The 15,155-nt window shown below is 39.6% G+C and overlaps 1 protein-coding gene across 5 annotated transcripts in view; it reads right to left on the bottom strand.

Annotated features, from left to right (window-relative positions):
* Positions 1 to 468: 468 nt before the first annotated feature.
* The window catches only part of TRPS1 (transcriptional repressor GATA binding 1), a 227,459-nt gene continuing 212,772 nt past the window's right edge, over positions 469 to 15,155 (bottom strand). For all 5 annotated transcript variants that reach the window (XM_084864448.1, XM_084864451.1, XM_084864450.1 and 2 more), the window contains 2 exons: positions 9,229 to 9,351; positions 469 to 6,181 (listed from right to left, as the gene is read on the bottom strand). In XM_084864448.1, the coding sequence (XP_084720574.1) occupies positions 5,117 to 6,181; positions 9,229 to 9,351 (1,188 nt within the window). In that variant the 3' untranslated portion in view covers positions 469 to 5,116. The remainder of the gene's footprint in view (positions 6,182 to 9,228; positions 9,352 to 15,155) is intronic.

Below are 15,155 nucleotides of genomic sequence, written 5' to 3'. Positions count from 1 at the left end.
GGTATTTACAGCTCATCCCTAACACAAATGATCCCAACCTTTCCTGGCCCTTGGGAACTGAGAATTTAAATAAGCCCCTTGGCCATATAATAATACTTGGCACTCCCATGGTGCCTTTCAACCAAGGATCTCAAAGTGCTTTACAAACAAGTACTACATTACCATTATTATTATTATTATTAATATTATTATTAATATATATATATTTTTCCATTTTACAGGTGAGGAACCTGAGGCACAAAAAGAAAAAGTGATTTGCTGCAGGTCATATAATGAAGAGAAAACCAGGGGTGAAATCAGAATACAGTTTTGGGACTTGAAGGACCGTCTTCCTCTGGTGAGTAACATTTCCATGTAAAGCTACTGTTGCTCTTCTCTGGTGCAGGGGCGGAGTGAAGCTTACAGCTCTACCTCTCAAGAGAACAACACACGAGCATACATTATCCAGTTTCTGTGTGTGGATCAATGTTGAATTTCACATTTTCTTCATCCCTGACTTGACACGCTTCTGCCCTAGTATCTTCTGGAGGTCCTAATTACTGCAAATAACCACGGACACTTTCTAAACAATTGCACTGCTATCAGGAACATGTGAGTCCACTGTCTAGGACACAGGAATTGGAAAGCCAAAAGGAAGTGCTCTTCACAGAAGCCATGCCTTCTGCCCTCGGCCAAGTCTTTCTTTGGGACAAGAACCCAGCCCTTCAAGGTCTTGGTGCATGCCTATCGATATTCTCCTCTCCATGCACAGCTGCCTGCTGATAGAATTCCACCTACTCGTACCTACCTTTGGTTAGCATATTTAGTTTCATATTCAGTTTGAATTTCAGTCCCTCCGCGCTCTCCCGTGATCTCGGAGGGCAAGTTTTTACCTACTCGTTCACCAAAGATGTCTTGCGTTTTTTTCTGCCATGGCCCTCGACCTAAAGACAGGAAGCTGTGAGTTCGGGTAAACTTCAGGCAGAAGGCTGGCATGCAGCCCAGAAGCTGAAGACCAGCTTCTGGACTCCATGCTTCCTCCACCGATGGATGGCAGACATTCCCCCTCCAGAGCTGGGTTAATGTTCACTAACTAGACAGGCACAGGCAGTCCAGAGGTCTCAAGACACGTCACCTGGTGAAGGTTACAGCCACACAGCAAGGAGGCTGAGAATGATTTTAATAGCAGTATCGATACTCTTCAATTTATTAAGAAAAATGTCTATCCTCAGGCATTTAAAAAATATATATATATACATTTGCTATTTTGGGAGCTGTATTTGCATTGGATCGTAATAGATTATGTGCACATGTGCAACCATAATGTGCTACCACAGGCTTCAACAAAAGAGCTGTTAATGATAATCACTTTTTTCTTCTTCTTCTTCTCATTAATAATATCTTAGAAAGAATCACCATGCTTAATGATAATCACTTTTTTCTTCTTCTTCTTCTCATTAATAATATCTTAGAAAGAATCACCATGCTTGTTTTCTAAAATTCTACCTTTTACTAAAAAAGAACAGTTTAGAACAAAACATCGCTATCTTCAAAGTTTAATTTTTTTTTAAAAAAGAACATCTCAATATGTCACTTGGAAAGAAGAGTTAACGTGTGAATGTTTAGAGCTCCATCCTTTTCTCATCCCTTAGAGTCATGTAGTGTCTCGCAATCCATAATCTTGTGAGGTGGGCTGGCTCTTTATGATTTTCCAATCCCCAGCAACAACATGATTATATGGGTGAGGGGCGAAGGGGGAAAGAATGACAAAAGGGAGAATGAGAATGCATGAGCTGGTCCTGGCTTAAAGTCTCATATAGACAAGAAATTTTCAAAGACGTATGGTGCTTAAATGACTTACAATTTTAGCTGGCATATAGTTTGCATCAGAGTTTGGGAAGCCTTTTCCAAGAGGGGAAAAAATTCTTAAATCACCTCGGAAGTCCTCAAAAGAAATTAAGTACCTAAAGAGCTCATTTAAAAGTCACAACTTAAGACAAAATGACATCTGAAAACCAAATGAAGTAAAAATAACAACCAATCATTTTTGTCATCTGTTTTGAAAGATGGAAGGTTGTCATAAATCCAAAAATAAGTGGTATTTTAGTGTCATGATGGATTTTCATCTTTTTAGAAAAGCTCAACCTCCTCTCCATTAAAATATGTAACACAACAAGAACGAAAATGAAAAAATCAAGAATAAAGAAATAAGATCTAGCATGTCAAGGCTATCCAAGAATATTCTACCAAAAGTGGATTGACCATAAATAGTCCAAGAATAGTGATATGTATTTTCCAATGCTAAACATGACTACCAACCTGTCTGAGGAAACAGAAAATCACATGAAAATAAAAAGGCATACATGCTCAAAGTGAACAACTTATTTGTGTCTGACACTGAAGAAACTGCTGATGGAGTCGCTTTACCCCAGCAGTCACACCTGGGTAATTGCCCAACTTAACCAAACTCCTGGTGTTTTGCCGATGTGAGCAGTCCACATATAATGTTGCTTGAGGTTTGCCAGAATGCACTTGGTTACCAGTCTTTTCATTCAGAAAGCTAAATGCGGTGTTATTGTTTGGGAAATCTCTTTGTTAGGTCTTCGCTTGCCACCTCTCAAGTCTGCCTGCACATCTGAGATGCATTCATTCAATTCCCAAGGAAGAGAAATTGCATCATTTAGATGCCAGAGCTTCTCATGCCACCCCTTTATTTCAGTTTATGTGAATATCAGAGCTACGCAAAAGGTGAGATCAGAATAGAGCCCTTTAAAAATGAAACTGAAGCAGAAGTCTTAGTCCTGATTTCTTTCTTTCTTTCTGTGTCTCTGTCTCTCTCTTTTGACATGAAAATGAAAATGCAAGAATGGAAACGACAACACAACATCAGAAAGACATGTTTAACTTCATTCACTACAACAGCCACGAACTGGTTGAACTCAACCTGCCACCCAACTCTAAAAACCGAAGACCTGGCACTGAGGAAAAAGAAACAAAACCCAAAACAAAACAGAACAAAAAAACAATACAAAGCAACTGCGAATTAATGTAAAAAAACAGAGTGCAAATGCGACTACAAGAATGCAATAAAAACATCAGTGCTGCAGGTTCCAGCAGCGCTCATCAAAATAACTTCTGAAATGTTTCATCTGAAACATAGACAAAGCAATAAAAAGAGGATATATGTTTATCGTTTTAAGCATAACAATGTGAGTTAAGAGCTTAAAAATTAAAAAAAAAAGTACTTGGAATGAATAGTGCTACCCTTTTTTTTTTTCCTAAGTAGGCATAAAAATATTTTCATTTCCTTCTTGTTTTCCATACCATTATATCAAGAACTTTCATTTGTTTCATGTTACCGTTTACAATTTTAATGCGCACGCACATACACACACGCACACGCACACACACGCACAAAAAGATATCTACCGCAATAGAAATAGTTGCTTCATTACCTTGTTTGCTACATTTGCAAATGTAAACAGCTAGGCAGAGCCAGAACTGACTCTAATGCATGATGGAATATCTTTGTTGCATACGTACACTGTAGAAAATAATTATTCAATATGTCAGGCACCATTATTGAAATGTAATACATTAATATTTACTAGAAAAATAAGTTTTTTTTTCTCCTATTTGTTCTCCCAACTTCTTTAATGAAATAAGTTAATCCGACAGTGCATCCAGTAGCTTGTAATATCTTCTACATCTCTGTGGCAAAAAATAAACTACTGGTTGGGACAATATAATGCAAATCACTAAAGTCAGTCCTTGTACATACATCCTTGTAGCAAGCATTGAGGCTCGACTAACAGCACCTTTAACCAATTATTTAATGTTCAGTTATTTAGCCCTATTTCCCTGAGCAGTTATGCTGAGGAGCTTTCCCTTTATGGATAGTTTTACAAAGCCTTAAGTATTAAGAGAAATCTGAAGACATACTTCTAAGAATCCTATTTAATGCTACTTAACTAAACCTGCTTACATCTAATGGAGGAATTGATTGGTACACACACCGTCAGTCTGCGGTAACGTAACCTTAGACGCTGCCTGACCACAACGTTTGGAGAATTCTATTTAACCAAGAGAAAAATAAATAAATACAGCAGGTTACCTCGTGGAGAAATACCATGTGTTCTAAACGAATTAAGCCCATGGTCTGAACTTTTTGTACCCATCTAGCCTTTTGAAGTGAGGGGATCCCTTTCATTATCATGTGTCAAGTGAGATTAGTGACCGAGAAGAGGCTTCAAAAACAAATCCACGCTGGTTCATCGCATAGAAGAAAAGTATCTCTGGCTACAATAAAATTACTACGTAAGCACTGAGGACATTAATTTTAAAAATGCACATATATATATTTGGACAAAATGAACCTAAATGGCAAACAAAAAGGACTACTTTCAAAAGTACTCGAACATCTAAAGGACAAAAATATCAGAGAGGGTGTGCATGTGTATGTACAGGCAGGGCTGGCCAAAACCATTGTGCCACCGGCTGTCACGTTCTTGTTGACTTCTCACCAGGCCTCACCACAGCTCACATCTCTTGGTCTAGTTCTAAAACATGGTCAAGGAGAGGAGGCCAATTTAAGAGGGCGTCATTTTCCTTTCACAGGCCCAGAGATTAGATTTCTCCTTCCCTGCCTAGGATTTCATGATAACTTCTAAATTTAGGCAACATTTTATGGGTTTTTGAATACATGGGCTCATGGCCAGCCCAGCACTGCTTTAGACTCATGGTATGTAAACCCTTTCGAGTTCTAGACAGCTTTGACCTCTTTCTTTACAAATCTAATAATGATATAGTCTGGTGGTGCTTCTTATGGATCATTGCCACAGTACACATTCGCCAAGATGATTTTGACCTACTAGGTTCTAGAATGTGGCTATTGACCATCTTCCTTTATTTTTCTCACTGACCATTAGTCTCACTTTTTTTAAAATCTTGGTAACCTACTCATCAAAAGAAAGAATCGTAAGAGAAGGGAATTTCATATTGGATAAGGCAGGCTCTATGAAGTATTTTTTTTTTTTAATAGGTCTTCATAAGACATTACAAGCTATTGAATTCCCATCAAGAAAACCTATTTCTATTGAATTGTGCTAAGTGCTAAGGTTTTTTGTTTTTTGTTTTTTTACTCTTTAGGTTTTCCGTTTTTTTCTGCTTGTGCATTGTTCCTATGCAGGCCTCTCTGGATATGAGTCGTGAAGTCATATTTGTCCGTGCAAAGATGCTGGCATATGCTGCACTGGAAAGGTCCACTGTCCCCATGGCAACTCATATGCAAAGCGTACATCACGTCATCCAGAAAGACAATGCCGCAGTGCGCACATTTCGTGGAAAGTTCATCTTGAGTACTTCTGTCGACTTTCTCCGTTTTTACTACATTCAAGGGACCTTCATTTTTTACACTGGAGGGTGCCTTCGTTTTCTCCTTGGCGGAGGCACCGTTTGCAGTTGGCCCAGGTCTGGAATGCTTGATCGCCAAATCTAGAGGAATGTCATTGTCTGATCCAACAGCTGAAAAATGAGGAGGCAGGTTGAAGGTGGGATAAGGCACATAGTTTTGGCAAGGATTTGGTAGGCCAGGCACATGACTCAAGTAGTGCGGATTCCCAGGAACCGAGAGCTTGTATTTACTCCAGAACCGCAGCCAATCAGCTTCACTCTGGAAGTCATTGTGGACAAAGGGGAGTCCAAAGAGGGGGTACTGATACTTCTCGATGGGGCTGCCTGGGGGCGAGTAATTGGGGTGTTTGGCGGGCCTCATGTACTTTTCGATGGGGCTGCCTCTCTCAGAACTTCCTTTCCCTTCCGACACAGAGGAACTGTTTCCTGGGTCTCCAGTACTTTCCTGAGGACTTTTGATCTGAATGTGCAAAGGTTGCATCCTTTTATGGATATCCAGAGATGGGCTGACCAGGACTGGCTGCTGAGCAGAATGGCTTTTAGTCAATGAGCTCGGGGCTTCGTACTTGCTCAGGCTCGGGAGTGGGATCTCTCTCGGGTGGCTTTCCGTTAAGTGATCTTCCGACCTCCTCTCTAAGGGGCTGCCGTTGACTTGCTCCTCGCCGCCCCCCCTCTGCTGTTTGTTGAGCTGCTCTGCCTGCAGGGCCTCCGGGTTAAGGCGCTTTCTCGTTCTTCTCCTAATAATCTGCTCACCGTTGTTTTGCTTAATGATGTTTAAAGGCCTGGGAGTCTGCGGAGAAGGAACACACAATACATAAAAGGAAAACATAAAAAAAAAAAAAATACCCCACACATTAAAATGCATTAACAATTCCTCACAAATAGAAACCATGCTTCAGTTCAAAGCAAGGACAGGCTTTATGTTATAGATTTACTAAATCTCCTCCTTTTGCCCTAAGCAGGACCACAGGAAGAAACCGAAGTGCCTTTCTTTCTTTCTTTTTTTTTTTTTTTTTTTAAAGCCTAATTAAATCATGCCCATCTTTGCAGGGAGGAATGAAAACTTTCATCTACTTAAAAACAGCTTTCCAAACTCGATGGATTTTGGAATTGCATCATTGAGTGATAAAAGCATGTAGAAAGGGACTTGAAGAAATGTGATTTTTTTCAGAAGTGTTTCTCAACTTTTGAGTCATGCGCTAAGATGTCAACATCGCAACATGGGCGATGGGTTTTGATAAAAATTGTGGGAAAATGATGCATCGCCACAGTCTGAACTGTGTCCTCCTCCAACTCCACGTGTTGAGTCTCGAACCACTATCTGGGAAGTGTATGGTCTTCAGGAGTTAAATACGGTTCAATGAGGACACAGAGAGAAAGTGGTTTTCTGTAAGCCAGGAGAGGCGCTCTCACCACACCCCCCACCATGCAATGCTTGGGTCTGACTCCCAACCTCCAGAACTGTGGGGATTGATATTTGTTGCTTAAATCACCCCATCTGTGGTGTTTTGTTATGGCAGCCAGAGCTGACTAATACATGCATTCTTCTAAATAACTGCAAATGTGAATATAAAATATTAAGTATAGGAACACACAAAAAATCAAACTGACAGAATCATGAGGAAGGGTGCTGGGTAATTAGAGCCATAGCAGTGGAAGTTCTTTCCTTTTTTAACCTCGCACTTGTATTTCTGTTCCTTTCGTAATTTTATATTCAGTAGGGAAGACAGTACTTATTGACAGATGAAGCATTTGTTTTACGTTGAAAATCTGAATTCATTTGTAGCCTTGGTTCAAATATCCATGGTTCAAATATCCAATCTCTCAATCTAACTCCACTACCCTGTACTTAAATCGAATGCTGAATTTTATGAAGCTTGAGTATTTTATTTGGCTGAAGTATTACATGATTGGTATTTAAGTAGATTTGTTCAACAGGTATTTATATTTATATTTACGAAATCCAAAGATAAGACTATAACAACTTGTAGTAAGAGCTCTAACTTTGATTAATAAAAATCAAAAGAATAAATTTAATAAATTAATGCATATTCACAGATTAAAAATTGAGATGAACCTATAATAGGCTAAAATCTGATTTTTCTAAAGGCTTACTAAAATCAGGAACTAATTTCCACATAATATACAAATCTTATTAGTAATTTGTGAATTATTCCTAGAAAAGATGAATCTTAATGCAAGAGAGGACCTTTTATATTTGTTTTGTTTAATATATAAATCCCTTTCAGAATATTTCTAGTGTTGTGAAGGTATTTTGAAGGGAAGAAAGATAGCATACTTGTTACTGACAATTCAATTACTGGTTTCAGAATGAGTATGACACATCTCTTAGATAAGACATGTTCATTTATTTTGTTCAGAATTTCATATTTGTGTTATGAAAATATGCAGCATTTAATCTATCTTTTATAAAGAATCCTGAAATTTGCATTGATACCTTTTTTAAACTTTCATTAAACGTGAGCATCACCTTTATGTATTTAAATTCATGATTTTAAAAAACTCAAAAACATCTCATCTCTGGACAGATGAATATTAAAATAACTATAAAAAGGAGAATTTAGTTTATATCACAGTTCTTAAATTATCATAAGCTGGAAGGCAGTAGCTTAATTAATTCCTGGCCTATGATTGGCCAGAGTTCAATGAAAATCATTAATGTCAGGACTCATTAAATGGAAGCTTATTGCTGTGCTTAAGTGGTGAAGGTTAAAAGAAAAGTATGGTAGTGTGGTGGTGGTGGTGGGAAAAACTTTCTCTTAGCTTAAGGTTTTCACTTACAGTTCACCACTAATTAGTATTGTTGGCAGCATCTATTTCTTAAAGAGCGCTTCCAGTGGTCCATTTGGGAGGACGTGCTGTCTAAAACTGTATTCCCTGACGCTGTAACCTATTCACTGGCTGTGCTGAGAGCCACGGTAAAATGCCAAACACACATAGACTTCTGTTTATGAAATAGAGAATTCAGATTTTTAAAGGCAGCTCTTGTCAGCAGATAAACTTTGTAAACAAAACTAAAAAAAATCCTACAGGAAGTCAAATGCATATAAACGGATGGGAGAATTTGTAAGTTTCAATTTTTGTTATAGGGTTCTAACTAAAATCTGGGAAGAAATTATTGGGAAGAAATTACTGGAAGTACACCAGTAAGCCACAGAAGGAAGCCAGTTAGAGATCTGAAAACACAAAGCACCATTTGCACCTGACTGACTGATGTGCGCTCTTTGGGCCCACAGATACGGCATCTACATATGCATTCCCTGGACCGCAGAGGTTCACCTGGCACCTCCAGGTTCTAGTTCAGAGCCCCTCTTCTCCATGTGCCCCACCTCCAGCCCCAACGCAGCCAAGACGACACTTGCAAATTCCAAAGGTAAGCTTGGAAATGAACATTCTTTCCCTGCACTCTCTTTTGTGCTGGCCACTGGAGAGTCCTTTTTAAAAAAGTCACTTGTCATGTATTTCTGAACTTTTAAGAAGGTTTGTCTTTCTACCTAAATGAAGTTCACCAAAGTATGATAACCATTCGTTCGAGTATCGGTTAGGTGAAATTCCAAGAAATCAATCCTTTTCCTTTTTTTTTTTTTTTTATATATATATATCAACAGAAGCATAAGGTATTACTAACATCTCAAAAGTATATCCCCATAACATCTAAGGCCATTTCACCATACATCACAAGTGCATTCCAAGGGACTGTATTAAAATGGGGGGTGGAGGGGGGGGGGAGGCATTGCCAGCCAGGGAAAGGTCCTCATCACACCACAGCCCAGGCTGCTTTCTGAAGCTCTTCCCGACAGTCTACCCAGTCCTTACCGAGTGAAGCTTCTGGTAGAGGCCACACGCGTTGCATACATATCCGCCATTGGCATTCTTTCGCCAGAGCGAGGTCTTTGTGGTCAAGCAATTGGCACAAAAAACACCCGAGCCTCGACGCCTCTGAAACAGGGAGGGAGAAAAAAAACACAAGGTCAGAGGTGAGTCACATGATCACTGGAGTTAGACCAAATCAACCCAGGAGTTTTGTCTCCAGACTGGCAACAATGACAGTCTGAAACCACAAGGCCCGTAATGAGGTCAGGTTCAATTGTATTTAATGGGCACCTCCGATTCTCATTATAATTAACCCCGCAATGATGGATGAGGTGTGGGCGACACCAAAGGCTTTCCGCAGAAACAGCTTTAACTTTTTGAACCTTGGGTTCTGTGCCATTAACGATGGCTCCTGGAGGCTGACCCCGAAAAGACACCTTTGGAAAGAAGTGTCAAAACTAAAGAGTCAAAAGACAGAACGTGGCAAGATGTTGAACCTGCGCTTTCAAATCTGGTCAAGCTTGGAATAAAGGCGCCAGGTACACCATTGAAAAGTATATCTTCCTCGAACGCCATTCATGCAAACATGAGTTTGAGAGAACGTAAGACATTCATGTCAGGTCTCCAGCGTGTTAAGCGTAAAGTCTGAAAGAGAACACCCTCTTACTTCCCAAAGCTGAGAGAGCCGCCAGGAACGCCAGGCAGCTAGAAGTACAGTATTGCACTCCTGAGAACCCTGATTGGGTACCTGCGTGAGCCAGACAACACAGTCCCATCAGCGGCTGTAGAATTCTTTTTATGTGACCCAGACTCGGAAATCAAGAGCATTTCCGAACGCAAATTGATGGTAGTGGGCTGAAGTCTGTAATCACCAGATTCAAAAATAATCTAAGGCTACTTAAAAGTGGGTAATTAGTATTGATTGTTCCATTCTTGCTATCAAGCAATGATTCCATTAAGCGTCCCACTGAAACAAAAGTCAGGCTGTGTTTGTAGGCGCAAATACTAACAGGCAGGAAATGGAATTCTTTTGCTGAGAAGAAAAAAAAAAAAAAAAAAAAAAAAAAAAAAGCACAGCCTGCCTTGCAGCTCGGCTCTCCTGTCTCTAGGAAGCAAAGCCCTTAATGATAAAATATGCACGGTAGATAAGGAGTGGAAAAAAGTCTCCCTGCAACCCCAATTTTCTTATACATTTGAAATGAAGAGCAGTGGAAGTCAAAATTTCAGGGATTCATAAAAATGTAGGCCATTTATTTAACTCGAGTCCATACTGTAGATGAGCGGTGTCTCTGCCAAGAAAATACAATGGTTATAATTGTACTCTGATACATTTCAAATGGAAAGCTTTCTGCAGACATAATTTTGGCTTCGAGACTGGAACACTTTCTTGGCATTGAAAGGGCATTTGATTCATCGGGTGTTTCACAATGTATCACTAAAAAGACCTGGTGAGCAGCCAGTTCCCTATAGGGTAATTTTTCCATCCAGATGCAAGTGCTATCAGAGGCCCTCGTCAGCTAAACTAATTATGATCTTGCAATTGCTGATGCCTGCTCACTCTCCCATTCGACATCCTCCATTAATCATCAATACAAGGAAAATGAATGAAACGTAAAGAAAGGAGGGCCGGTGAGCTTGCGCAGCTATAAAAATCTGAAATGAGAGCAATAATTTAACAAGATTGGGGAATGTTTTTAAGTGCGCACCAAGCCAGGCTAACAATTGCCCTTTTCAACCAAGAACACGATTTCATTAGTGTAGCAGGTTGTGCTACTTCGGGTGATGTCATAAAAGCTAGATTTTTCACCAAGATAATCTCTGCCTCCCCTTCCCCTCTCCCTCCCGGAGTGGGGACCAGGAATGCATTGCAAGTTTCTAAATCTCAGTAAGAGCTACAGCAAACACTAGGTGTCAGGCCACTAGCCCCAGTAGCGACCTTCTATAAAAGCGCTGCTTCCTGAAAAAAAAAAAAAAATTCAATGGACTATTAGAGGTTGTATTTATTAAACACTCTGGGGCCCCCTTTATCTGAAGTAACTTTGGGAGCCGAGTTAGGTTATAATTGTGAAATTTCCCTGGGGCCATGCCTTTTTTTTTTTTTTTTTTTTCCTTTCCCCTAGATCTAAATACTAACATGTTTGGCAAATAAACACCAAGTTGATTCACATAAAAGCGAAGAAAATGTCCATTTGGAAACTAACCCACATCGATGGCAGAGGCTCAAATGTGAATGTGTAACCAGCCATTCACTCCAGCCTGCTTTTCTCTCCTTCTGCCCTGGGTGCTTGACACAGCTTGCCAAAGTGGGTGTAATCCTGGTTCCAGAGAGCGTTTCAGTCCTTGCCCAATTTTGTGCTTAATTCTCTTGCAGAGAAAATGCCCTTCATTAGTTACAGAGAAAATCCCGAAATTATAGCTCTGGTTTCCACAGGCATACTTATGCTCCAATAAAGGCTGGTATGTTTTAGGTAAACCGTATATCTTAATGTAAATACTCCAGGGAAACGATGGATTCATTTGCTCAGTGTCAGTGTGGCCGGGAGGTTGATCATCAGATTTAGGGAGTCAGACTACTTGTAGTAAAGGCGTGCTTCTGCATTCTGCTGGGTGAACTTTGGGCAAGTTACTTAATCTCTCAATGCTTAAGTCTCCCCACCTCCTTTTAAAGTATGAACTGCTGAGAATATTGAATATTAACGTGGGCTAATGGATGCGATTAAAGCAGTGCCAGGGACATAGTAAATGCGCAGCAAGTTAGCTATTTCTCAAGGGGCTTCAACTGTATTTCTTTTGTGAGAGAAAAAAAAACACACATATTTTGTTAGATTCAGGAGATAAAGCCAAACTACTTATTAGACATTTTATATATATGCCTAATGCCTAGAGTTGGATATTATCAAGTGTATTTCATCTGTGTCAATCTTATCAAGTCTGAGAATGGAAAGTTGAGTCAGAGTGAGATATCTAGGTGTTCACACCTAGGATGCGAGAGCAGCGTGCTTGTGTAGGGGTAGCGCGTGGGAGGGAGGTGAGAAATGTTTCACCCATTAAGTTGCTGCCCATCGAAAGAAATGTATCACCTTGGTAGGCACGGCAAGCAGCAGAGAAGCGGGGAGAGGTGATGAATGCCCTCCGCTGTGACCACAGGGTCACAGAACGGTGCCACACCTCTCCGAACGGCAACAGAGATGAGAGCCCTGACTAGGTCGCACGGTGCATAGTGTAAGCTGGCTCACACAGGAAGGCATTTCTTTCAAAGTTACCAACATCCTTAGCCCAGTCGAGGGCAGAGAAGCAGTCGGTTGGCAAAGGAAGGCAGAACAGAAGTTTCCCTGCCCTGCTAAAAACGAAGCCTGACCTTGTTATATAGCACGAAGACCTTATTTCATTCATAGACTATCATGCATGACAGAGCTTTAAGATACTTCTCATTCTCCTTTCCCTTGTGTTTGTAAAGGACAGAAATCATGTCTCTTAATCGTCATCAAATACTCTAGTTAGTACCTAGGACAGTGCTCTGTCTCATGCAGTTAAATACCAAGGAAGTGGGAGATAATCTCTGTTATGTCTATCATTAGTAGATACTCCTATTTTGGAGGGGGGAGTTTGAAAAAAGTAATATCTCTTTTAAATAGATCCCCTTCGTATGGCTACATTTATGTCCAGGAGAGCAGAGATGGCTAATGATGTAGGAAAAAAAAAATCACATCCTATGGACAGAAACACTTCTGGGAGAGGTCGTGACAGGAGTCGGTAGCCGAGGCGCAGTGGAGAGGCATGCTGAGCCCGGGTCTCCCTCTCTCGGGGCAGAGGGAACGTGCCCTTGTCCAGATCCAAAGCAACACGGACTCCCAGCATCCCCTGCCTCTGGCCTTCTCTAAGGTACCAGGTGGGGTCCATGAGGGTGAAGGAAGGTGAGCTGAAAACCCACATCTATAGGAAAGTCCCCTCCACTGAAGATTTCTACATAGGAAAATTCCAGAATCAACAATTGGAGAGACTTTTTTAATTTGAAGTTTTACTAGTGTGTCTACTAACTGTTAGGTCAGGTTTTTGTTGCCCCCATGTTATTTCTGTTGGCTGGTGAATTTCCCGAGTGGAAAGAAAGGACGGCGGTGGGAGCAGTCAATTGTAAGGGATTTGGAAGCCAGTCCAGGGTTTGGCCTAGCAAGTGCTTTTCAGGGATCGCTACTGAGAATTCTTTGGATCTACTTGTTTCCCATCTACATTTCAAACGTTATCAGGACCGCAATGCTGATTTTTACAACAGCAATAGGTGATGAATTTGGACAATCACCCATGCCAGGATTTGAAATAGAGAATGATGGACACACCCATCTTTTATTATAAAAACACTTAAAATCCAACAACTTATTTCCCTGCTGTGGAGTGCACCATGAAGTATAATGACTAAATAACTACCTTAAAAAAATTTAGTCGTTAGGTGCACAGCTACCCACTGTAAGGTATCACTATTGTTAGTGTTTGTTTTTTTTTTGTTTTTTTCTTTTCTTTTTTCTCAAAGCTTCTGACTCAAGTTTTCTATTCAGGATCTCAAATTACTCATTTATGTGTCACTCTGGGTTGAACCTTGGCACATGTGCTGGTAAAGCCAGGCATGACTTCAGAAAAAAAAAGTAAAAAAATTATTAAAAATTAGGTTCCGCTGTTTTTATTGCCTATTTTGCTATTTGAAGATCAGTGAGAAACAAACATTTTAAGGTTTTCAAATTTCATTAAACAAAAAACTGATTTATTTTATGAATAAATAGTGAATTTGATTTATTCATTCAAGTGGCTTAGCATTTAGAGCCGTGAATGTTCATCTCCACTGGTGAAGGAATTTTACAGAAATGATCCTTTAAAATAATTTTCTATGAGTAGGATCCTTACTGAAACCATGTAATCACATAATAAGCCTTGATAGGCAAATTATTTACTCAGATTTCTATGGTTTTATATCTTAGCCATTTAAAATGGTATCAGCTTGAAATCTGATATTTATGCTGTGAATCTGAATGTACATTGAATACTTTAACTCCTTAGATAACTTCTGTGTTTATTTGATTGTATCAAGAATCCTTTGTGAACTTCATTTTATAGAAACACACATGGCCATGATAGAACCTTCAGGAATAATTCTGCCGTAATAAAATAGCAGCAGTAATTGTAATTCAGTTTAGTTCTGGGAATAGTTATTGGATGTCCATCGTGTGCCTGGCATGTGCTAGAAGGTGGGGTTGCAGTGATGTACGCAACAGACAAGGTTTGTTCTCAGTTTCCAGTACAGTCAGCTAAAAACACACTAGGTGTGAAGTTAACAAGATATAAACTAAGATTGTTCGCTAAGATTGACAGTTTAATTCATGTAAATTATTTGGAAACTTTTCTGAAGACACCAAAGTATTTCCCATGAATAAATCTCATTTAAAGGTTGAATGTTTTATCTAAGAATCAAAAGGCTCACTCCCTGTGCTCTTTTATAAATATGGGAAATAAGTGGATTATTTTGGAAACAAGTTGACACTTGATTTGTCCCGTCAGTCTTAATGTCCTGTCAATAATAATGCTTTGTTAACTAACTAAAGAGTTGATATAAATAATGTGCTAATTACTGTCATGTATATAGTAACCATTCAATAACTGTTGGATAAATGATGAATATTATTTTAGTCATGATCACTATTATTCAACACTAAAAAACAGAGAAGGCTATATCCAACTCCCAGTTCTCCCAATATATGGTTAATCAGCTACTGACTACATATCAGTAGACCCTAATGACTACAAAGAAAGTAGCATTAAGAACATTTAAAAATAAATGGTGGCTTGAAATGAACACCTTTAAATTATTGATAATATAATTTTATCAGAAGCACAGACTGGACAATATTTTAGCAAGATTCGGGGAAAGAACTGTCAGCAGGAAA

Source organism: Pipistrellus hanaki, assembly GCF_964339955.1.
Source record: "Pipistrellus hanaki genome assembly, chromosome: 17".
In the NCBI taxonomy this organism is placed as follows: domain Eukaryota; kingdom Metazoa; phylum Chordata; class Mammalia; order Chiroptera; family Vespertilionidae; genus Pipistrellus; species Pipistrellus hanaki.
The sequence above is the reverse complement of the archived record's forward strand: the minus strand, read 5'-3'. Positions and strand labels throughout refer to the sequence as shown.